General features: G+C 36.1%; 1 protein-coding gene across 1 annotated transcript; it reads right to left on the bottom strand.

The window, feature by feature from the left end:
* Positions 1-13,934: 13,934 nt before the first annotated feature.
* On the bottom strand, positions 13,935-16,590 carry LOC139863540 (uncharacterized). Its single transcript, XM_071852163.1, has 6 exons — positions 16,320-16,590; positions 16,080-16,218; positions 15,892-15,996; positions 15,368-15,683; positions 14,976-15,034; positions 13,935-14,046 (listed from the first exon to the last, which is right to left on the bottom strand). The coding sequence occupies exons 1-6, from the start codon at positions 16,588-16,590 to the stop codon at positions 13,935-13,937; spliced, it is 1,002 nt and encodes a 333-aa protein (XP_071708264.1).
* Positions 16,591-26,486: the final 9,896 nt, after the last annotated feature.

The raw sequence follows: 26,486 nt of genomic DNA, 5'->3' as shown, positions 1-26,486 counted from the left end.
TTTCATATAGACAATTGACCACCCAAGTTGACCGGCGATTCACGAACGTTAAAACTTGTAAAAACGACATGATGATATATATATGGATATACATATGGTTAACATGAGATTATGATAAGTAAGTATCTCCATAAGTATATTAACAATGAGTTATATACATATAAACAAGACTACTAACTTAAGGATTTCGAAACGAGACATATATGTAACGATTATCGTTGTAACGACATTTAAATGTATATATATCATATTAAGATATATTAATATATCATAATATCATGATAATATAATAATTTACCATCTCAATAGATATAATAAACAATGGGGTAACAACATTAATTGAGATCGTTAACTTAAAGGTTTCAAAACAACACTTACATGTAACGACTAACGATGACTTAACGACTCAGTTAAAATGTATATACATGTAGTGTATTTAGATGTATTAAAATACTTTTGGAAGACTTCAAGACATATATCAAAACACTCATACTTAACAAAAATGGTTACAGTTACTTTCCCATTCTTTTCTTTCATCAAGAATTCTAGTCGTATTCTTACCCGTATTATACACAGCTTCAAAACGTACTTACTATGGGTATATACCAATAGGAACTAGCATAGGATTCCACTCTTGATTATGTCATGTATGACTAATTAATTTTAACTTCTACCATGAGCTATTCAACTAACTAGAACTCCTTTTAACCCCACTCACCACTCACCAATTACCACTCATCATTCACTCCATTTCACTTCCAATTCTCTTTCTAATTCTCTCTCAACACACACACACTATTATGAACGTATTTTTCCAGTAGTTAATCATCATCTTCATCAAAAATCACTTCAAGAATCAAGCTATAATCATCATAGGAAGAACACTTCAAGAACACTTCAAAAATCCCTTCAAGTTTACTAATTTACTTCCAAGCTTTCTAATCCATTCCAAGTAATCATCTAAGATCAAGAAACCTTTGTTATATACAGTAGGTTATCTTTCTTATTCAAGGTAATATTCATATTCAAACTTTGATTCAATTTCTATAACTATAAACTATCTTAATTCGAGTAAAAATCTTACTTGAACTTGTTTTTGTGTCATGATCCTACTTCAAGAACTTTCAAGCCATCCAAGATCCTTTGAAGCTAGATCATTTCTTGTCACTTCCAGTAGGTTTACCTACTAAACTTGAGGTAGTAATGATGTTCATAACATCATTCGATTCATATATATAAAACTATCTTATTCGAAGGTTTAAACTCGTAATCACTAGAACATAGTTTAGTTAATTCTAAACTTGTTCGCAAACAAAAGTTAATCCTTCTAACTTGACTTTTAAAATTAACTAAACACATGTTCTATATCTATATGATATGCTAACTTAATGATTTAAAACCTGGAAACACGAAAAACACCGTAAAACCGGATTTACGCCGTCGTAGTAACACCGCGGGTTGTTTTGGGTTAGTTAATTAAAAACTACGATAAACTTTGATTTAAAAGTTGTTATTCTGAGAAAATAATTTTTATTATGAACATGAAACTATATCCAAAAATTATGATTAAACTCAAAGTGGAAGTATGTTTTCTAAAATGGTCATCTAGACGTCGTTCTTTCGACTGAAATGACTACCTTACAAAAACGACTTGTAACTTAATTTTTCCGACTATAAACCTATACTTTTTCTATTTAGATTCATAAAATAGAGTTCAATATGAAACCATAGCAATTTGATTCACTCAAAACGGATTTAAAATTAAGAAGTTATGGGTAAAACAAGATTGGATAATTTTTCTCATTTTAGCTACGTGAAAATTGGTAACAAATCTATTCCAACCATAACTTAATCAACTTGTATTGTATATTATGTAATCTTGAGATACCATAGACACGTATACAATGTTTCGACCTATCATGTCGACACATCTATATATATTTCGGAACAACCATAGACACTCTATATGTGAATGTTGGAGTTAGCTATACAGGGTTGAGGTTGATTCCAAAATATATATAGTTTGAGTTGTGATCAATACTGAGATACGTATACACTGGGTCATGGATTGATTCAAGATAATATTTATCGATTTATTTCTGTACATCTAACTGTGGACAACTAGTTGTAGGTTACTAACGAGGACAGCTGACTTAATAAACATAAAACATCAAAATATATTAAAAGTGTTATAAATATATTTTGAACATACTTTGATATATATGTATATATTGTTATAGGTTCGTGAATCAACAGTGGCCAAGTCTTACTTCTCGACGAAGTAAAAATCTGTGAAAGTGAGTTATAGTCCCACTTTTAAAATCTAATATTTTTGGGATGAGAATACATGCAGGTTTTATAAATGATTTACAAAATAGACACAAGTACGTGAAACTACATTCTATGGTTGAATTATCGAAATCGAATATGCCCCTTTTTATTAAGTCTGGTAATCTAAGAATTAGGGAACAGACACCCTAATTGACGCGAATCCTAAAGATAGATCTATTGGGCCTAACAAACCCCATCCAAAGTACCGGATGCTTTAGTACTTCGAAATTTATATCATATCCGAAGGGTGTCCCGGAATGATGGGGATATTCTTATATATGCATCTTGTTAATGTCGGTTACCAGGTGTTCACCATATGAATGATTTTTATCTCTATGTATGGGATGTGTATTGAAATATGAAATCTTGTGGTCTATTATTACGATCTGATATATATAGGTTAAACCTATAACTCACTAACATTTTTGTTGACGTTTAAAGCATCTTTATTCTCAGGTGAATATTAAGAGCTTCCGCTGTTGCATACTAAAATAAGGACAAGATTTGGAGTCCATGTTTGTATGATATTGTGTAAAAACTGCATTCAAAAAACTGATTTCGATGTAACATATTTGTATTGTAAACCATTATGTAATGATCGTGTGTAAACAGGATATTTTAGATTATCATTATTTGATAATCTACGTAAAGCTTTTTAAACCTTTATTGATGAAATAAAGGTTATGGTTTGTTTTAAAATGAATGCAGTCTTTGAAAAACGTCTCATATAGAGGTCAAAACCTCGCAACGAAATCAATTAATATGGAACGTTTTTAATCAATAAGAACGGGACATTTCAGTTTGCAGCTCTGGAATTCCTTGTAAGTATACCCATTTCGAACGGGTGGGATAACTGGTGGTGGTGGCGGTGGAGCTTGGAGGTTTCTTTCTGCTAGGGCTGCGGCTACACGTTCTTGGATCATCTTCAATTTGAGCAGCAGTAGGTGTGGATCGACCGTTAGCCATGGTGTTCTATACAAACATTTTGACTCAAGTCAAAATCCAGCATTCAATATATAATAATATAGTATATAACAACCAACATGTAAACATCACAACACATGTTAATTAAGTAACGTAAGTTGATACAAGTACCACAAAACACCGTACAGTAACGTAAATAGAATACTGGTGCAAAAATAACATCATAAAGTTTCCATTCATTAATAATAAGTTTCACACATCTGAATAAGTTCGTACAATACATAAGTGAAATAAGAAACTACAACTAGATTACATCATGAAATCTAATACAAAAGTCCTACGGTGAAGGTGGGTGTAGGATGTCCAAAACCTGAGCCATATGCTCCTCGAGCTTAGTAACCCGAGCTCGGAGAATCTCCACCTCCCTTGTCAATTCCTCGACAGTGGGAGCTGGTGGGGTGGGCGGTGTCGGTGGAGCGGGTGATGCTGGTGGAGCGGGTGGTGCAGACCGCACGAAGCGGGGTGCAGACGTTCCGGCTCCAGAAACAGTCAATACGTAACGGGGAACCTTACGTATATGTGGGTCGGCAGGGTACGGCACAAGCCGTTTACGAGCAGTAACCCTACGACACCGACCAAAAGCGTCAGTGAAAGCACGACCTCCATTCACCCCTGGAATGACGGTGCCGTCAGGACGGTACCGCTTCTTTGGCGGGGTGGAGGGTGCCTGAATAGGTATATCAGCAGGGTCCTCGTCGTCACTGGAGTCTGATGAAGAATCATCTGATGAAGAATCATCTGATGAAGAATCGGCGGATGATGAGTCATCTGAATCATGTGGTGGTGACACGGGTGGCTGAACTGGTAGTCCGAAGGCGGCCAACATCAGTTTGTGGCTGCCTGGCGGAATCGGCACTAAACGTCCGTCGGGAGTGTGTCGGCAAGGCGTGCGCATATGGTTACGAAATGGCCCTTCCCCGAACTCCGCGGGAATCTCAATCCCACCGATGCGGGGCTGTGACCCCGAGGGTCCGGTAGCAGACGGAGCAGGAATATCCGTAGGGCCTACGTGTCCATCGGAAGCAGCCCCTGGGGCAGGTGTACTACTACTAGCTCCGGAAGTAGAAGCGCCGGGATCACTAATGGGTAGCGGGACCGGTGGATCAGCAACGGTGGTAGGTGGAGTAGCTGAAGAGTCTAAACTGCCCAAAATGCTAGCAGGTGGTACATCCGACATCTGAACAAGGAAAAATAAATTTTCCATGTCAGTAAGTCATAAAGCAAGCACGTATTAGGCCAACAGTTTAAATCATGTATAACAATAAGTAGCATGACAATAACAGCAAATTGTACAAAGGTAGCATGCAATCGAAAGCAAGTAATAGCATGCAGTAGTGAAATCATGTAGTAGCATACGACATATAGCAGTAACAGTAAGCAGCAGCATGCAGTAAGTTCAGCGGAAACAAGTAAACTAGCAAGTTGTAGATTAGTCCTATTAGTGAATCCTAATCGGGTCGGTCTTAGACTCACTAATGCAACCTAATTCCCTACAACCAAGGCTATGATACCAAATGTGATGCCTCGTACAAAACCATCGTGTACGAATCATCAATAATAGGATCTTTACAAGGTTAAGTACTATATGCGTTTTCAAAAAGAGTTTGCATTCATTAATTAAGTGATGTCTAAACCAACATCGAATGTTTTATAATCCAAAAGCATGCATCACTAAGTAGAAGCAAATAATAAGTGTATGTGACCACAACGGTCGTTACAAGTCATAGTTCAAAAGTACTAATGTTTGAATGCAAAATAAAGTAGTTCATGCGATAACAACTCTAAGCAGCGGGTGTCTACAGCACGACTAGTACACAGCGGAAGCTAACCTCAAGCACCTGAGAAAAACATGCTTAAAAACGTCAACACAAAGGTTGGTGAGCTATAGTTTAAGTATAACAGTATGTAAGGTAGGCCACGAGATTTCAGTGCTACAAAGAGCGTTTCAAAACAGTATGATAAAGTATATGTTAACCGTGGGCACTTGGTAACTAACTTAACGTTTATACTCCCTGAAAGTACACTTGGCAAGTGCGTATGTTTACGAAGTATTAAACACTCGTTAAATGCTAGCGCTACTAGCCCGAGTGGGGATGTCAAAACCTATGGATCCATATCTAAGATTCGCGTTCACCGGTTCAAAAACCAATGACTAAACGTTACCGAGCTAAAGGGAATGTTTCTGCCGTTATATAACCCACACATATATAAAGTTTAAGTACTCGTTCCTAGTATGTAAAACATAAAATCCGCATGTATTCTCAGTTCCCAAAATAGTTAAAGTAAAAAGGGAATGCTATAACTCACAATGATAAAGTAGCGATTAAGTTGAGTCGGGAAAGGTGTGCAAGTAATCGGTCCGAAAGTCCTCAACCTAAGTCAAATAGTACTAAGTAAGTAAATTGTCCGAATTGGTTTAAAAGTATGTAAATAAGGTCTTAAAGGTCATCATCATTCATCATCAAACAAAAGGCGTAAAGTAAGCTTCGTTTATGAAAGTAGTTTACAACAAAGGCTGACTTCAGTCAGTCACCACGGCCTCTAACCTTACTGAATTAAGGTGAGACCAGTGGCCATGGCTCCATCTATGAGTCCTTTAGTTGTGGTAAAATTTACAGAAGAAAACTCGTCTTTGTTTGACCGTGGCGACGGTCTAAGTGCGAGTAGGTCAGAAATTTCTGCACAACGTTAAAAGGACATAGTGACGATCGGAGGGCCATAAATCCCAAACCGTAACTCGGATGAACACGAGTCTTATATGAAAAGTTATCTACTCGAAACGATCTATTTGAAAATCATAACCACAACAGCCCAAGTCTACTTGTCTGGTACAGAAACAGCAAAACAGTTAGAGAACAGTAAGCAGAATAAAAATGGGTTCCGGTGAGTTTGGTGCTTGATGTTCATTATGGTTCTCATCCTTGATGCCTATAGCTTCAAGTGTACAACTCATTGATGTGTCTACATCATCTTTACCAAAGTTGGACCATCATAACCCTTGTGCAAGTCTAAGACATGTAGCACAACTTCACTTAAGAGTTGTAAGTGTTTTGATGAACCAAAGTTACATCAAAGTCTTAGATCTAACACATACATGAACTTTAAGACTAATAATAAGTTACAAACTTGAAAGTGAACTAACTAATCAAGATCTTAAGATGTAGAACATAGTTCTTAGTTAGATCTTGAAGATCCAAGACTCAAAAGTCTAGATCAAGTATAAGTATACAAAGTTATAATTAAAGAAGCTTATTTATGTGTTCTTGAACTTTTAAGTTAACTTTTAGTTCCAAGAGATATGAGATCAAGACTAACTTGTAGTACTTGACCAACAACAACCAAAATCATAAAATTAAAGTGCATAAAATGAAGACATAAACTAAGTAAACAAGTTAATAATTCATGGTGGTTCATACTTTAAAGATTCAAACCAAAGTTTGATCTTTAAGAAAGTAAACTTTAAAGTTTACTAACATGAATTACAAGTATGTTTTCACAACACATGAACTTAAGTCTTTGAAACTTTAAAAGTAGAACATAAACTAGTAAGTTTATGTTCTTAAGTGTTCTTGTAAATACAAGATAAATGAAGAATCAAACTAGTAAGTTTGATCTTGTAACTAGTGAAGAACAACTAACAATTACATGTAACAAAGTAACAACAACAAGTGATCAAACTACAAGTAACAAAAGATGATGATGATTTGTGAATATGAAATTCGGTTTTTTTTTAACAAGAAAAGAAGAAGAGAAAGAGCTTCAAGTTTACTTACAATTTTAGAGAGAAAAAGAGAAAAAGAAAGCTAGTAAGTTTTGTGTTTTGAAAATGAGAGAAACAAGCAAATGAAGTGATGAGAAAAATGAAACAAAAATCCCTCCCCATGCCCTATAGGGTCACGGTTTTGCAGCAACAAAAAAAGGAAGAGAGTTGTTTAATGGTCCATGCATGGTAAAGCTCATAAAAGGTGGTTATTAGATGGGGTTTCATGGGGATAAGTTGCTAACTAGATTCCAAGTGCAATAACTAACTAGTTTCCATCAAATATGATACTTACATGAAGTAGAATGGGCTAGTTAAGTCCATGTATGGTGTAGGGTGGGCTCTTTAAGTCCATGTACAAATATAAAGCCCAAGTTCCAAGTTATTAACAAATAAATCCAATTAAAGCCCAAGTAATTAACTAGTAACTTTAGTTAATTAAAATGATTAATAAAACTAATCATGAATGTAAATAATATTTGAAAATATTATTCGTGTAAGTCTCGGGTGTCACAAAGATGTTTCGGGCAATTAAAGTCAAGTACGTTTAGTCATGGCAACATGTAAATGTAATAACATACATTCGTTTAATCGTACGTTTTAATAATAATAATTATTAATAAATAAACGTTGGAAAAATCCAGGGTCGTTACATTACCCACCTGGTAAAGAAAATTTCGTCCCGAAATTTAAGCTGAGTTAGATGGAGGAGTCGGGAAAAGGTGAGGATACTTCCGCATCATTTGATCCTCTCGCTCCCAAGTAAACTCAGGTCCTCGTTTGGCATTCCATCGTACTCGGACGATCGGAATCTTGTTGCGTTTCAAAGTTTTGATCTCACGATCCATAATCTCAACTGGTTCTTCCACAAAGTGGAGTTTGTCGTCAATTGTAAGTTCTTCCAATGGTATGATAAGTTCGGGTGCAGCAAGACACTTTTTCAGGTTTGACACGTGGAAGGTAGGATGAACTGAGCTCAATTGTGCTGGTAGATCCAAACGGTATGCAACGGGTCCAACACGTTCCAAGACTTTAAAAGGACCAATGTATCATGGGTTTAACTTTCCACGTTTTCTAAAACGGATCACACCTTTCCAAGGTGCAACCTTCAACATAACACGATCACCAACGTTGAATTCAAAGTCTTTACATTTAAGATCGGCATAACTCTTTTGGCGATCACGGGCAGTCTTAAGCCTAGCTTGAATCTGAGCAATCTTCTCTGTTGTTTCATGGACTACCTCGGGTCCGGTGATTTGCTTTTCGCCTACTTCGGCCCAACAAATAGGAGATCGGCACTTGCGGCCATACAATGCTTCAAAAGGTGCATCATTAATGCTCGAGTGATAACTGTTGTTGTAAAAAAATTCGGCGAGTGGCAAATGCCTTTCCCAGGCCTTTCCGAAATCAATGACACATGCACGCAACATGTCTTCCAAGGTCTGAATCGTTCGTTCACTTTGCCCGTCAGTCTGAGGATGATAAGCAGTACTCATGTCAAGACGAGTTCCCATGACTTCAATATATTAGTTTCAATATTAGTTTCAATATATTAGTTTCAATATATTCCGAAACTAAAAACAGAAACAAACAACATTGAATAAAAATTACTCCTATAATCAACAAAAACAATGCAGAATAATTTGAAAAACACATGATAATCCAATCAAAGATAAACATACAAATACCTATGAAATAAATACAGGAAAGGTTTATTATCGAGACCCATACTTCAAACAAAATTCGTAATCAAAAGCAAAATAAAATCCTGAATGATCAAACTATTCATCGACACAAGAAAACAGCAGATATGAAGAATTGATCCAAAAAACCAAATAAAAACTCTAATTAAAAAAAAAATTACAGTGACTTTCCTAATTCAAGGCAATGAATACGTCGTTACTGGATAATCATCTTGTGAATAACAAAAGTATTTAATCATCGCAGGTATGATTATCGATATTAGGGCAAGTAATGAAATTAGGTTTTCTCATATCTCCAATCGTTCTCATGAATTGGAAAAGTAAACAAATTTCCTTTCAGAATCATGTATTCATCGTGTAATTCAAAGAATTAAGAACATGAATCTAATTTGGCGTAATCAATTTTTGAAGAAGAGACTGTTTTTGAGAGAAAACGCTGTGAGTTTATTGAATTTTTTTAAAAGAAACCCTAAAATGTGAAGTATTGTTTGCCACCACTTCAATTAGAAAATAGGCCGACCAAATTTTGGGTTAGAAGGGTGTTTTGGTAATCAAACAATTAATGGAGATGATTATGATGTCATTAGAAAGTTTAGGGACGAATAAATGGTTTAGATTAATTTTGGTTAATTAAATGAAGGGCTAGGATTAGTTGATATATCTTTACCTAGTGAATCACTCTTCAAAGTTTAAACAATCTTTGCCTAGTGAATCACTCTTTAAAATTTATATAAATATATCAATATTTTTAATCAATGTCTAAAATGCTACTGTTCTATATAAAAATATGAAAACATAAAGATATGTATATTGACATAAACCCAACCCAAAAGAACCCACCCAACCAGTCCGTTTTACATGTATCCTACAGAAAAAACAGCATTAGAAATCATTTTAGTTAATATAAATCTACCATTTTAATCGATTTATAATGCGCTTAAAAATTAGCAAACCCACAGTTAGTATCGTTTGCAGATGTCGTTAATAACAAACCTGTAAGGAAATCTCGTAACTTCAAAAGTGATCTCGATTGTTATCCCTTGTTATCCCTCCTGATTCGGACTGACAATAAGAAACAAAAAAATATTAATAATGGTTCATGTATATATCATTCAATTACAATTGTCATTGCCGATATTGATGTTCATGACAATATCATTCAAGTTAATTATATTAAATATCACATCCAGCAGGTTTATGGGCATATGGGTCAAACATTTAGTTAAACATGAATATCAATTAGGACTTTTAACCATTTTTAAATTGCATCAATAGTTTTGTATATTGGTTTGCCTATAATGTTTATAATCATCACTCGATTATGGTCATATCTTTATCAAGGTTAAACTTAATATCACTTATCAGTATCTACATATTTCAATCATTGCCAAATACAATTTATATCTTCAAACATTTACACGCATATACATATGCAGATGTAAGTGTATAAATCACAACAAACAATAAATGAAGAAAATGAAATATGAATTCAATAGATTAAAGGTTTACTGAATAGACATACTATTACCTGAATTATTAGTCATTAAGGTTCGTTTATAGCGGCTAGTCTTCAACGTTCGTCGGAAGTTAGGTTTCGTAAATCACTCAAGCGAATCAAAATTTCAAAGAATTGGAAAAGTAAACAAATTTCCTTTCAGAATCATGTATTCATCGTGTAATTCAAAGAATTAAGAACAACATGAATCTGATTTGGCGTAATCAATTTTTGAAGAAGATACTGTTTTTGAGAGAAAACGCAGTGAGTTTATTGAATTTTTTTAAAAGAAACCCTAAAATGTGAAGTATTGTTTGCCACCACTTCAATTAGAAAATAGGCCGACCAAATTTTAGGTTGTTTTGGTAATCAAACAATTAATGGAGATGATTATGATATCATTAGAAAGTTTAAGGACGAATAAATGGTTTAGATTAATTTTGGTTAAGTAAATGAAGGGCTAGGATTAGTTGATGTTAGGATAGATGACCTATTTTTAGTTTTGTTATTATATATAAAAAGATTATTATTATTATTATTATTATTATTATTATTATTATTATTATTATTATTATTATTATTATTATTATTATTATTATTATTATTATTATTATTATTATTATTATTATTATTATTATTATTATTATTATTACTATTACTATTATTATTATTATTACTATTATTATTATTATTATTATTATTATTATTATTATTATTATTATTATTACTACTACTACTACTACTACTACTACTACTACTACTACTACTACTACTACTACTACTACTACTACTACTACTACTACTACTACTACTAATTTATACTTGGAAAGAAAATGTAGTGATGGGAATATTTATTAAATTGGCCATAAAAATCTTAAATCTGATTAATATACTTTAATTCATCATCTATTTATTTAAAAATCCTTAACATATACCCCTTAATTTTAAATATGTAAAAACTTAAATTACAACCCTAGAACACTTAGATGCCTCTTGTTTGATGATGGCCCGAGCGATTGATCACGTTGATCCCTTTTGGGACCGGCCTGGTTCTTACACTATCTTCCTTATGAACCCTAAAAAGCCAAATAATATTTTTTTTCATTTAATACTGATACTCTACAATTGAAACGTTGTAGACTGTTCAACTCGTCTTCCTTTTTTTTTATATATCATATACATACAACAAAAACACAAAATTAAACACATGTTTAACTCATAATCTTTATTAATCTATATATCAAAAGCTAAACATGTTAACCCTCCCACCAACCTTGTGAACTCAATAATCAAAACTTGTTAGGGAATCATCGTAAACCACCACCAACTTCACTTCTTTTTTCGACATATACATTGCCGGAAACCTGCAACAATTACAAACCACCTCTTCTCTTCCTTTTTATCGCTGAATACGTCGCCGATCTCTGTAGTAATTTTAGACACTTGCAGTGGATCCATAAGGAATCACTGGTGCAATTAAATTGGGGGTGAGGGAAATATATGGTAAGGGTGAAGCTAGAGGAAAGTTTTTTTACTATTGTAAAATTAAATTTATACAAATGCTTATTGCATTAGTTACAAGCTTGAGTGAATATGGGTTATTACGAATTTTTTACTGAGTTGGCATTAATTTCGATTTCTTTTTGAGTTTCATGATATTAGAATTTGTTTTGACTTTGAGTAAAACTTTTGGTTCCGGTTTGTATAAGGGTGGGTTTTTGTAAAGCGGTAGAATGAAGATGAAGAAATGGAAAGAGAAGTGAATAAAATATATAAAATGACGAATATATCCTCATTTGCAAGTCAGCGTGATTTGACGAGTGTTTTTGACGGATGTCAGGCTCAAGGACTGTACGTTGGTTAGGGTTAATCCCAATTCGTCATCTTATCGGTTGTGATATTTTCTAGTCTCGAGCCGAGCCGTTCCTATGCTTGCAATCTTGTTTTGCATCTTTCATCATTCGATGAAATTACCTAGTTATAAAGTCTTCATTGAAAGAAAAAAAACTAGTTAACTAGTAGTATTAATTAGAAGGAATATTATAACCGTTTATATATTGTTTGTGCCCGTAATACATATTTAGTGGTATTATTATTCTTATTCACTTTGAATTATAGTATCTACACAATATATTTTTGAAATTAAAAAAAATATTACTCAAAATGATAATCTAAAATACAATGAGGCATGCACATAATGTGGTGCAATCAGTGTTCACAAAATTAGCTGCTAAGAGAGCATCATGCGTGAAACAAAAGCAAATATTAACAAGAGTGAAGATGTAGACATGGCATCACAGATGGATAATCACGACACGACACCGCATAGATTTCATCACAGAGGGATAATCACGCACCGTGAGATACACTTGAAACCTCTTGACTTGTATTTCTCTAAGCGTAACCGGACCGTTCTAACACTTCTTCTTGAACATCTTTTTTCTGATTATTCCATATGAAATATTTGATACCCATTTTAGTGCTTGCCAGAGTGCTAACCCAAATTCTACTTGAACATTGATTATATATATATATATATATATATATATATATATATATATATATATATATATATATATATATATATATATATATATATATATATATATATATATATATATATATATATATATATATATATATATAGTGGTAGGATCAAGGGGGAAGTAACCAATCGGAGGGAAGCGGAGGGAAGCAAAAACTTTTTTTTTCGTTTTTTGAAAAAACTTTGTTCGCGAACATTATAGAATTGATGAAAATATGAACATTTAATAAAGACACTTTGTGATAAATATTTTTATTTTGGCGGGAAAACGCTCGAAGAAGTAATATATAACAATTATCGTGTTTCTCGAGCGTATGTTGTGGTTTTAATATTAGGTTTAGCTATTAGGGTTTAGATATTAGGGTTTATAGGGTTTAGATATTAGGGTTTAGAAATTTAGGGTTTAGGGTTTAGATTTAGGGTTTAGATTTAGGATTTAGATTGAGTTTTTAACACAAATGGTTTAGAGTTTAGGGTTTAGGGTTTGGGATTTAGGGACTAAACCCTAAACCCTAAACTCTAAATCAGGCTAAATTTTACTTCACAAAACATGAAGAAAAAAACGTTAACATTATTCACGATCAATATTATCTTGAATGTTATTTTTGTCGATTGTTTTCCCGCCTAAATAATAATATTCATCACGAAGTGTCTTTTTTAAATGTTCATATTTTCGTGTGATCTTGATGCCTAAAAGAAAATTTCAAACAAAACGAATTATTTTTTTTGCTTACCCCAGCTTCCCCCCGATTGGTTACTTCCCCGTTGATCCTGCCCATATATATATATATATATATATATATATATATATATATATATATATATATATATATATATATATATATATATATATATATATATATATATATATATATATGTATATAACACATAAATAATCAAGAGATATGATTTGCTCATATGAGTGGTTTCTACTATAGAAACCGTTTACAGTTATCGACCCGATCCATCAACAAATTACCCGTTCATAGCATTCTTGAACATGACGCATCATTCTTGTATCATTTTTTGATGGGTCATGTTCAAGAATGCTATGAACGGGTAATTTGTTGATGGATCGGGTCGATAACTGTAAACGGTTTCTATAGTAGAAACCGCTTATATGAGCAGACAACAGGACATGGACTCAACCTCTACAGGCCCAGTTGACCTCATGCGGACTCTAACCTCTACAGGCCCGGTTACGAGTCCCCAACCTCCACAGGCCCAGCTGGTGTCAAACACAATGCACAAATAAGATCACATAGAAACCATAAGCATGCAATATCTAACTAGCATGGAAACCATTATCTAAACATGGAAATAAACACACTAAAGTATGGCAATGCGGTACAGCACTGTAGCATGACATTCTACTTAAACTATATCTGTAGACAGACCCACTCACCGACTACCAGCAACAACTCAGTTATATGACTTTTGAGCTTCTTCCTTGCTCTTATCGACCGAGAACAATATAAATCAAGTTATTATTGTGCTCTAATCAAATTTAGACACACGAGCAACATAACGGCTTAAAATCGACACTTAGCATGAACTTCCCCAAAATAACACTGTCGGTAGTCTGTCATAGACAGTCGGTCGACTGTCACACTCTGACGGTCGACTGACATAGAAAGTCGGTTGACTCTCTCTACAAACACCAATGATTAACTGTCATAATCCTTTGACGGCCGACTGTCAAAGACAGTCAGTCAACTGTGGTCTTCAACTACAACAGCAACAACAAACTAATGGGTTTTGAGCTAAATTCACCAAATCTTGATCCTGAACTCGATTTTAACCTTAAAACTGAACATAACTTGTTTATAAAACCTTTTGGGACATAAAACCCCATGTTTTCACACAAAAAACATCAAATTGAGCATTTTGACACCAAAATCACTTTTTGACAAAACCAAATATAAACACCCAATTTTTCACTGATTTGGACATGCAATCACACAAATCTTACCATGTTAGAATCACAATGACACAAGGAACAATTCAAGCACACAAATCAGGATCCAAATCGAGATCTAGAGATTAGGGTTTTAAAGAGGATGAAGAAGTTAGGTACGGGAGTGTTTGAGAAGTGTCTGGAAAGGAAATGAGAGAAATGAGATGTTTTACCACACATAATGGGTTAAAACCCCATACCTCACATAACACAGGTATTTACCAGTTATCTGATAGCTTTCGTACTTTGTTAGGCGGCCCTAACAGAGTCCAAATTAAACAAACCAACTTATTCTGTAACCCTTGTCACAAACTAGTCTTAACCAAACAATCAGATAACACTAAACATATAATTAAAATAAAAGCATATATAAACCTAAGGGAAAAACTGTCATCTTACATCTTGCCTAGGTTTCAGTCTGTTACAAATCCACCCTTTAAAGAGAATCCGTTCTCAGAATATGGTCTAGGTTAAACAGATGAGGGTAACGAGTCTTCGTCAACTCTTCTGTCTCCCACGATAAATTAGACCCCAAACTATGTTTCCATTCTATTAACACCATCGGAATATGTTACTTTCTCAACTTGGTTACTTTAAGGTCAACTATCCGAATTGGTTCCTCAACCAATTTATTACTCAAGTCAACATTCAAATCCACTAACGGTACGATCTGAGTTTCATCATAGACTTTACACTTACGTAAGTAACACACGTTAAATGTATTATGAATCCTTGCTAATTCGGGCGGAAGATCCAAAACCACTATCTGATCATTCAAAACCTCACTAATCAAAAACGGCCCAATAAACCTCGGCACAATCTTACCACGATTACCAAATATGATAACCCCTTTCCACGGCGAGACTTTCAGATACACACGATCACCCACACTAGAGGTTACCGGACATCTACATGGATCAGCATCATTTTCTGTCTGTATCTAGCGGCTTTCAACTTTTCTCAATAGCAACTTTCTCTATTGTCATTTGAACAATTTTGAGACCTGCAAACTGTTTCTTCCCGTCTTCTAACCAACAAGTTGGAATTCTGCAACGACGGCCATACAACATCTAGTAAGGTGGCATCCCTATACTCGAATGATATGAGTAATTATACGTGAATTCAACCAACGGCAAATGTGAATCCCACGACCTACCATATTCTAATGCACAACTCTCAACATATCCTTTAAGGTCTGTATCATTTTCCCAATTTGATCGTCTGTATGAGGATGATAAATTGTACTCAAGTTCACACGCATACCCAGATTTTGTTGTAGACTGTTACAGAAATTTGACACAAACCTAGAATCTCTGTCTGATGCAATCGATAACGGCACACTATAACGTCTAACAATCTCTTTCACATATAACTCAGCCAATTCACTTAATGATGATGTTTCACGGGTAGCCATAAAATGAGAACTCTTGGATAAATGATCCACTATCACTCAGACCATGTCATGTCTTTCCTGTGTTCTAGGTCATTTTGTCACAAAATCCATCGTTATGTGTTCCATTTCCACTTTAAAATCTGTAACTAACGTAATGAACCATAAGGTTTCTGGTGTTCAGCTTTCACATGCGCACAAACATGATACTTTTCAACAAAACGAGCAGTATATTTTTTCATAGTCGGCCAACAATACACTGTTTTCAAATCGTTATACATTTTACTACTTCCTGGATGTACGGTCAGTATGGATTTGTAAGCTTCAGTTATGATTAACTCCCCCAATTCTTTAAGCTTAGGCACCCTATTTAACGTCTTAAGTCCACGAGAATCAGCAGTTAGGTCAAATTTTTGTTTAGTCATTTGTTCAGATTTAATATGTTCATCCTTCAAAGCACATGCTTGAATAGTTCTCAAACGGTCAATCAAATCTGATGTTACTTAAATGAAGAAATTTTACATTCTCACCAAACTTTTTATGACTTAAAACATCTGCAACTACGTTCACTTTACCCGAATGGTATATAATTTCACAGTCATAATCTTTAATCAATTCTTTCCACCGTCTCTGACGCATATTCAATTATTTCTGCGAGAAGACATACTGCAAACTCTTATGATCTATACAAATAACACAATGGGTTCCATACAAATAGTGTCTCCATAATTTCAAAGTAAACACTACTGCAGCCATTTCAAGATCATGTACTGGATAATTCTTCTCATAAGTTTTCAACTGACGTGAATCGTAGGTAACTACTTTATCTCTCTGCATCAGTACACAATCCAACACGGGTAATGACACATCACAATAAACTACGAAGGCGTCTGAACCTTCTGATAAAGCTAACACTGGAGCCTGAAATAACAATTGCTCTAAAGTCTGAAAAGCCTTTTCTTGTTCATCATTCCATCGAAAGGCTAAGTCTTTTCGAGTCAACTTGGTCAACGAACCCGTTATTTTTGAGAATCTTTTATGTACCTGCGATAATAACCGGCTAATCCCAGAAGAATCTTAATCGCAGTCGGAGTCCTCGGAGAATTCCAACTCATTACCGCTTCTATCTTGGTCGAGTCGACTTTTATACCTTCGGCACAAATCACGTGACCCAAAAACTGAACTTCTCTTAACCATAACTCACACTTTGAGAATTTTTCATACAGCTTTTCACATTTTAAAAGTTATAAAACCTGTCTTAAATGACTCACATGTTCAGATTCTGTCCTTGAAACACTAAGATATCGTCAATGAATGCGATCATAAATTAACTAAGAATGGACGCCACACTCTGTTCATCAAATTCATGAAAACTGCAGGTACATTTGTTAACCCAAACGGCATAACCAGAAACTCGTAATGACCATACCTTGTTCTGAATGATATTTTACGTATATTCGATTATGCAACATGAACCTGATGATACCCTGAACGCAAGTCTATCTTAGAAAAATACGAAGCACCTTGTAATTGATAAAACAAATCGTCTATTCAAGGTAACGGGTACTTATTCTTCACCGTTCTCTTATTTAACTCGCGATAATCGATACACATAAGTATTGTACCATCTTTCTTTTTAAGGAACAATAGCGGAGCACCCCACGGTGAAGAACTAGGTCGAATAAACCCTTGATCTAACAATTCTTGAATCTGTGACATCATCTCACGGATCTCAGATGGATCTAAATGATACAGGGCTTTAGCAACAGGAGTAGTTCTCGGAACTAACTCAATATTATACTTGACCTCTCTTACCAGTGGTAATATTGGTAACTCATTCGGAAACACCTTTGGCAATTCAAAAACCACTAGGATATCGAAAACCATTTTCTTTTCTTTCTTAGCATCAATCACATATACTAAAAACGATTCACAACCCTTCGCTAAAGATTTCTTCACTTTCGTCATTGAGATTAACGGAAAACCATACCCACCTCGTTTCTCTCGGGCCAAAACACGAGTTCCATTGGTTATACGAAAGGTAATATTTGTCCTATAACACTTAATACTGGCTCTAAGTGGGCTCAACTAATCCATTCCTAATATTGCATCAAGCTACCATTGGGTAACACTAAACAAGCCATCGGATATGACTTCCCTTCAATCTCAATACAAACCCAGACACAAACGTTGTGACGGGTGTGATCTTACCATCAACTACTTCTACACTAACCGGCTCAGGTAACACAGTAGTAGGCAAGTTCAATTTAGCACAAAAGTCTAAGGACATAAAAGACATTTTTGCACCACAATCAAACAATACACGAGCAGGTATTGAGTTGATTCGAAACATATCAGTAATCACATCACCCGTTGCAGTAGAAGTCTCAACTGACATCTGAAATACTTTTGCCTCTGCTGATGGAGGGTTCTTCCTCTTCAGCCGACTCGAGGCAGTAGACACTCCGACTGATGCCGAACGCGCCACTGACTCTCCCCAGAACTACCACTTTTAGATGGGCAACTTGCCCCATGATGACCAGGATGATGGCAACTCCGGCACACACTACATGAAAATGAACACATTTGTGACTCGTGACCAACAACACCACACCTTAGGCACTGCCTCCTGGTGTCAGTATACTGACTACTTTGTGAAGATTTATACATCCTACATCAGCCAGACCTACCTGTACCAGACCCATATATACTCTGACCACTTTTATCCTTTGATTTAAACCCAAACAACTTATTTGATTTAAGACTTGACTGACTAGTGGACTAACTACCGTGAGTGACCACATTTCCAAAAATTCTTTCTCTGGAAGCCTTGACATTGCTCTCCACCATTTTGTCCATCACAATAGCCTGAGACAACGATGTAGCTGTCCTCACAAAATTTCTATACTTAGGTAGAATTATGTTGACAAAGTGCTAAATCCGAGATGATCCATCTGGCACCCACTGCTGAACAAACCAAAGTTTATCCATATACTGTTCTACTACCTCATCAATCATCATTTGAGGCATCATTTTCATATCCTTAAACTTAGTCTTAATATGGTTCATGTTAAATGGATTGCAGTACTGTTCACAGACCTTCCCATAAAATTGTTCCCACGTGATCATGCTTACTTGTTCCTTCGAAATTGTAACAACCTAACCCAATAACCAACCAAAATAGTAAACAAATTTTTTTTTTTATTTTTTTTATTCAGTTTAGGTGCGCGGTGCGCATAGGCTCATTCAGCTTCTGTCCGAATCTGTCACTTTTCAAATAAAGATCACCCACTTCCCGACATATTTAGGCGAAACGCTTTTCACAACATGTTATAATATGAAAAACTCACACGATTCGATAATAAAATAATTTTTACGAAACGGGGCCCACATCGACCCGAGTTACGAGTTTCATACAAAACATGAGTTTCGACCACATTAGTTTAAATTCCAAACGACAACATGAGCATGGTGTTTGGGGGTTAAACTACCCAAATCTCGGTCTAACTCCAAAAGCTATAACATCCAAACGCGTCCCCTCACAAACAAAGCGGGATCTCTAATCCAAACGAACGCCCTTACCCTTGTGTAACAACCCGTCAAAATCGCTATTGACGCGGCACGTTAATCATTGATTCCACAGTGAGGTTTTGACCTCTATATGATACGTTTTGATAAAATATTGCATTCATTAAAATAAGTGACATTCTAAACATAGAAACTTATAAACATGTGGGCGAGTGCTTAGGTATAAGCAAAACCCCGAAATACATAAGTCTTTAATTTACAGGTTGACATCACAGTTCAATTATTTATTACACAACGCAGTTTTATTTTGAATGCAATAAACTTTGTACAAAGCATGAGAGACTCCATGCAGGCAACAAGCACATCACAGCGGAAGCATTCTAAGGACCTGAGAATAAAACATGCTAAAAAGTCAACACGAATGTTGGTGAGTTATAGGTTTAATTGCTCGAGTCATAAACATATATAAAGATAGACCACAAGATTTCATCAAAAGTTTATCAATAGATTCTACGTAACAGAGCACCCTGGTAACTAAACTTAACGCTATAGTGATAATTACCCCATTCGTTTTAATACACGTAAACCAATGTGTCTTAAACTCAAATAACATACGTCCGTTAAAAGGCTAGCGCTCTAGCTCGGACGGGGATGTCAAGCCCTATGGATCCATATACAATTATTCGCGCCCACCAGTCCATATCCTATGTACTGGCAGCTACTAGTTACCAAAGCTAAGGGATTTTCGGTTTAACTCAGTGTAGAATTTAGTATGTACTTGTGTCTTATCGCGTTTAAAATAAATTGCATGTATTCTCAGCCCAAACATATTTAAAGTATTTAAAAAGGGAGACTATAAACTCACAGTTCAATATTGTGATTCAATATTGTAGGTAAATTGCGTAGACGTAATAATGGTAGACGACTGTATGGTTGGCCTTGGATTCAAGAACAATACCCCGAACAATATCCAATATTTTCTTAGCTTAAAGCGGTTTGAAACCCGAATTAAAACACCCTCGTATATACTTTATTATTATTAAACTTAAATTAAAATTAAAATTATAATTATAAATATAAATTTAAATTTACAGAAGAAAGAAAAAGTGATTATATTTCGTCGAGTAAGCTGGCCTTTTATAGGCATGTTTCCTGATTTTGGTCCCCATACGATCGCATGGATTTTCAGTGCTTTTGCCATGCGATCGCATGGCCGCTTGAACCCCTTTTGTTTGCTAGTTTGTCGACATCAAATAGTGTTTACTGTAGCCCATGCGATCGCATGGGTTTTCAATGTTTTTGCCATGTGATCGCATGGCCGTCTTTTCCGTTTTTGTTTGCTAGTTCGTCGACATCAAATAGTGTACTGTAGCAAACAGTGTTTACTGTAGCAAATAGTGTTTACTGTAGCAAATCACTGTTTCACTGTAGCACTGTAACAAAATACGGTTTCACTGTAGCAAATAGTGTTTTACTGTAGCAAATAGTGTTTTACTGTAGCAAAGTCATTTTTACAGTAGCAATTAGTGTTTTACTTGTACATCTTAATATATATATATATATATATATATATATATATATATATATATATATACATAATATTAAATCATATAGAGAATTGGTTTAAATTAGTCGAAATTTTTCGGGTCATCATACCTTGTCAACGCCGGAGCCTATAAAAAGGTAAACAACCAGAGGGTAAGCAAAGCTTAGTGAATTCTATAATTATACACATACATATATAACCTACTTACTTGCATTCACTTACAACAATTACCGCATACACGCTAGCAATATAAATAGCATACCATCGCAAAGTATAAAGCTAAACTCCAATACGCAAGCTAGATATAACTCCGACAATGTAATATGCTACGCTACAACACATAACCATGGTTAATCAGTCGTACAAAGGGAACGGTTCTCGCGATTGAACCGCTAGCCACACAGACGCCACTAGTATGCATCACTAGTCCCTTGGGTGGTATCGCATACCCGAACTTAAAACCTACCCGTTACGTGAAATGTAGTATTGCATACCTTAACTTAAAACCCACACTTCACACCCGCAAACATACATGATGATATGGTATTGCATACCCGAACTTTAAACCCATATCACATGCCACACATGATGATGAGGTATCGCATACCCGAACTTTAAACCCTCATCCCATGCCAACATGATGTGGTATCGCATACCCGAACTTAAAACCCACATCGCATTTCGCACAAGTAAATACATTACATACACACATGTATAATTATTCCACTCACCTTAGCGCCTTTGGTGAGTTAATCAAGCTTGCAAATTTCAACTCGACGTATCTATTACATTATGTATATAATTAATATACCATTTGTCGGATTAGACACCAACAATACACACTTGTGCATTTAATGACTTAAATGCATTAGTTGACCCATTTATACCAAACCCGTCCATTTAAGGTCAAGACCCATCGTTATTCACTAAAAGCTAGTGAGTAAGGTCTAACAACACTGGCTAACCCAAACTTAGGACATTTCACACTCATCTTGCCCAACTAGGTCAACAATTACCCATTTAACCATTTTAGGGTCAACACACCCTCTTCGGGTCATCCGCTAACCCCGTTAATACCCATTTGCTTAATAACTAGGTGTGCTAGTAATTAACTAACCAATTAGGGCTCATAAACACCAATTAATACTTTGAAACCCTAGGTTAGTCACTATTGAGTCTTCATGACTCAATCTTACCCAAGAACATCCAAAATCACCAAATATGGGTTTTATGTTCATCACTAACCGAAACCCTAACCCTTAAACAAATTAAATTAAGAAAATCTTGATTAGAGCATACCACCACACTCAAAACGTAGCTAGAGGCTAGATGAACAACTTTATTACTTAAGCTTTAACCCGAATAAAGCTTCTTCCTCCTTGATTTGAGCTTTCTCTCTCTTGAAGGGTTTCTCACTCTAAAAATTGAATTGGAGAGATGATGTGGTAGATGATGAAGTTAAGTGTGTTTCAACCACCACCAAACTGGCCTTTACAGCCCCAAACTCGTCCCCATGTGAAAAGACCACAATACCCTTCATTTAACTTTTAACTAAAAAGCAGAAAACTGTGCACAGTGCTAGTGCGCCACACGCACCCATAATTGTACGCTGCGCGCATCATGGTCTGGACAGCTTCTGACTTCTGTTTAAATACACAAAGCTATCCACACTTTATGTACTCCATTTACAATCTGTACAATAATTATTTGGGTCTTACAACTCTCCCCCACTTGAATCGGAGCGTGTCCTCACGATCCAAGCCGCATGACAAGAGGGAAGATACAACAACACAAACTCTTCGGGCTCCCAAGTAAACTCGAAACCCTTACTACGACACCATTAAACTTTATAAGTTCTCACTTCTTTATTTCTCAACTTTTTCACTTTTTCATCGAGTATAGTAATCGGCTCCTCAACATACTCTAACTTGTTATTTAACTCGATTTCGTCTAAAGGCATCCAAGAAGAATCATCCGTAAGACACTTACGGAGATGGGAAACATGAAATGTATTATGGATCCCCGCAAGCTCTTCGGGTAATTCCAAACGATACGCAACTTCACCAATACGAGCTAAAACCTTAAATGGCCCAATAAACCGAGGAGCTAACTTTCCCCATTTTCGATACCAAATAATACCCTACCATGGTGAAACCTTAAGCATCACTATGTCACCTTCTTGGAACTCAATCAATCGCCTACGTTTGTCAGCATACGACTTTTGTCTATCTTGAGCCGCTTTCAAATGAGTTCGGATCATCTCAATATTGCTATTCGTCTCTAAAACCAATCCCGATTTCTCTTTGACCCACTTCACCCCAACAAATCGGAGTTCGACACCTACGCCCATAAAGCATCTCATACGGTGGCATCCCGATACTAGTGTGATAACTATTATTGTACGAGAATTCCACCAATGGTAAGTGCTCATCCCAATTACCACCGAAATTAATAATGCACACCCGTAACATATCCTCCAATGTTTGATTCGTACGTTCGGTTTGACCGTCCGTTTGAGGATGGTACGCCATGCTCATTCTCAATTGTGTACCCATATCTTCATGAAACTTATTCTAAAACCGAGATGTGAAACGAGTGTCTCGATCCGAATAATAGATATAGGAACCCCATGCCTCGAAATCACCTCCTTCATAAATAATTTAGCCAAAGTCTCCGACGATATCGTTTCCCGAATGGGAAGAAACAAGGCACTTTTCGTCAACCGATCAACTATCACCCAAATCGTATCAAATTGGGTTCTCGCCGTCTTTGGTAGCTTTGTAATGAAATCCATGGTAATGTGCTCCCATTTCCATTTCGGGACTTCCAACGGTTGTAACTTACCATACGGCTTTTGGTGCTCGACCTTAACTTGCAAACACGTGACACATTGTTCAACATACTTTACAACATCACGTTTCATGCTCGGCCACCAATACTCTTTCTTTAAATCAAGATACATTTTCGTCACGCCCGGGTGAATGGAATACTTTGACTTATGTGCTTCATCAAGTAGCACTCGTCGATGATCACCCATTTTAGGCACCCACACTCTTCCTTGAAAAGATAACAAACCATGCTGACCTAAGATAATAAACTCCGTTTGTCCCACGATTCGTTCCTCAAGCTTATTGTTAACAAAAGCTTCGATTTGAGTCTCGCCAAGCTTTACAAGAAAATCGTTAGTAATAATAATCCCTAACGATCCTACTCGTGTCGCCGGATGTTGACTCTTTTGACTTAACGCATCTGCGACCACATTCGCCTTACTTGGATGATAAAGTATTTCACAATCATAGTCTTTCACCACATCAATCCATCTACGTTGACGATAATTCAAATCTCGTTGATCAAAAAGATATTTTAAGCTCTTGTGATCCGAATAAATCGTACACTTGACACCATACAAGTAATGGCGCCAAATTTTCAATGCATGAACAACCGCCGCCAACTCAAGATCATGAGTCGGATATCTCATTTCGTGTTCCTTTAATTTTCGAGAGGAATACGCGATGACTTTACCTCGTTGCATTAGAACACAACCGATCCCATTTAAAGAAGCATCACAATAAACCGTCATGTCTTCTACACCTTCCGGCAACACTAAAACCGGAGCTTGACATAACTTCTCTTTTAACAATTGGAAAGCAATTTTTTGCTCGTTTTCCCAATTAAATCTCGCATTCTTTCTCGTTAACTTTGTCAAAGGAGAAGCGCTTTTAGAAAAGTCTTGGATAAACCGAAGATAATAACCGGTCAATCCGAGAAAACTTCGGATTTTCGTAGGCGTAGTCGGTCGTTCCCAACTCTTCACCGTCTCAATCTTCCCCGGATCTACTTAAATACCATCTTTGTTCACAATATGGCCAAGGAATTGAACTTCCCTTAGCCAAAATTCACATTTGGAGAATTTTGCATACAACTTCTCCTTCCGCAACGTCTTCAACACACCACGCAAATGATGTTCATGTTCCTTCATACTCTTCGAATAGACAAGTATGTCGTCAATGAACACAATTACCAACTTGTCCAACATAGGTTGGCACACTCGGTTCATAAGATCCATGAATGCCGCCTGTGCATTCGTAAGATCAAAAGGCATAACTACAAAATCAAAATGCCCGTAACGCGTTCGAAAGGCCATTTTCTCAATATCTTCCTCGCAGACCCGCATTTGATGATAGCCGGACCGTAGGTCAATCTTAGAGAAATAAGTTGCACCTTGGAGTTGTTCAAACAAATCGTCAATCCGAGGCAATGGATAACGATTCTTTATCGTCACTTTATTCAACTCCCGATAATCGATGCACATCCGCATACTACCATCCTTCTTCTTCACGAATAAAACTGGAGCACCCCATGGCGAAGCACTCGGTCGAATAAAACCCTTCTCAAGTAACTCTTGGGTTTGATTTAACAACTCTTGCATCTCCGTTGGTGCTAAACGATAAGGAGTTTTAGCAATGGGAGTAGCACCCGAAACCAACTCAATGCGAAATTCAACTCGTCTTTCCGCTGGTACACCCGGTAATTTATCCGGAAAATCGTCTTCGAATTCACTAACCACCGGAATTTCACGAATGGATGGTGGCTCTTCACGAATATCAACTACATGAGCAAGAAAAGCCATGCCACCACTAACAAGAAAACGACGTGCCCGTGCATAAGTGCATAATGGCACAAGTCTTCTCCGTCTCTCGCCATGAATAATTAACTCTCCCCCACTTGGGGTCTTCACACGAATAGATTTTTCATGGCATGCAATATCGGCTCTATGACGATCGAGCCAATCCATACCAACGACAATATCGAATTCACCCAAGGTCATCGGGATAAGATCGATTTTAAACTTTTCGGAACCAAACACAATTTCACAATCATTACAAACATCAACCCCTACTATCCGCTATTTCAACTTCTACCGGATGACTTAACTTAGCTAGCGGTTTATCAAGCTTTGACACAAATCTTGGAGAAACAAACGATAAGTTAGCACCACTATCAACTAGGATCCTTGCTGGATTAGAGTTAACCATGAAAGTACCTGAGACAACTTCATTGGATTGATTGGCTTCGTCATTAGTCATCAAACAATTGTGACCCCTAGCTGTACCTGCCGCTTTCTCTAACTTTTTCACTTGATCACCATACAAATTGGGACACTCCGACTTTCGGTGTCCTTGCTTTTGGTAATTAAAACATGTGAGCGTGTTCGTAACCGACTTTAGGCATTCACCCGAGATGTGA

The sequence above is a fragment of the Rutidosis leptorrhynchoides genome, chromosome 8 (assembly GCF_046630445.1).
Source record: "Rutidosis leptorrhynchoides isolate AG116_Rl617_1_P2 chromosome 8, CSIRO_AGI_Rlap_v1, whole genome shotgun sequence".
Lineage (NCBI taxonomy): Eukaryota > Viridiplantae > Streptophyta > Magnoliopsida > Asterales > Asteraceae > Rutidosis > Rutidosis leptorrhynchoides.
This window is presented reverse-complemented; position numbering and strand designations above follow the sequence as displayed.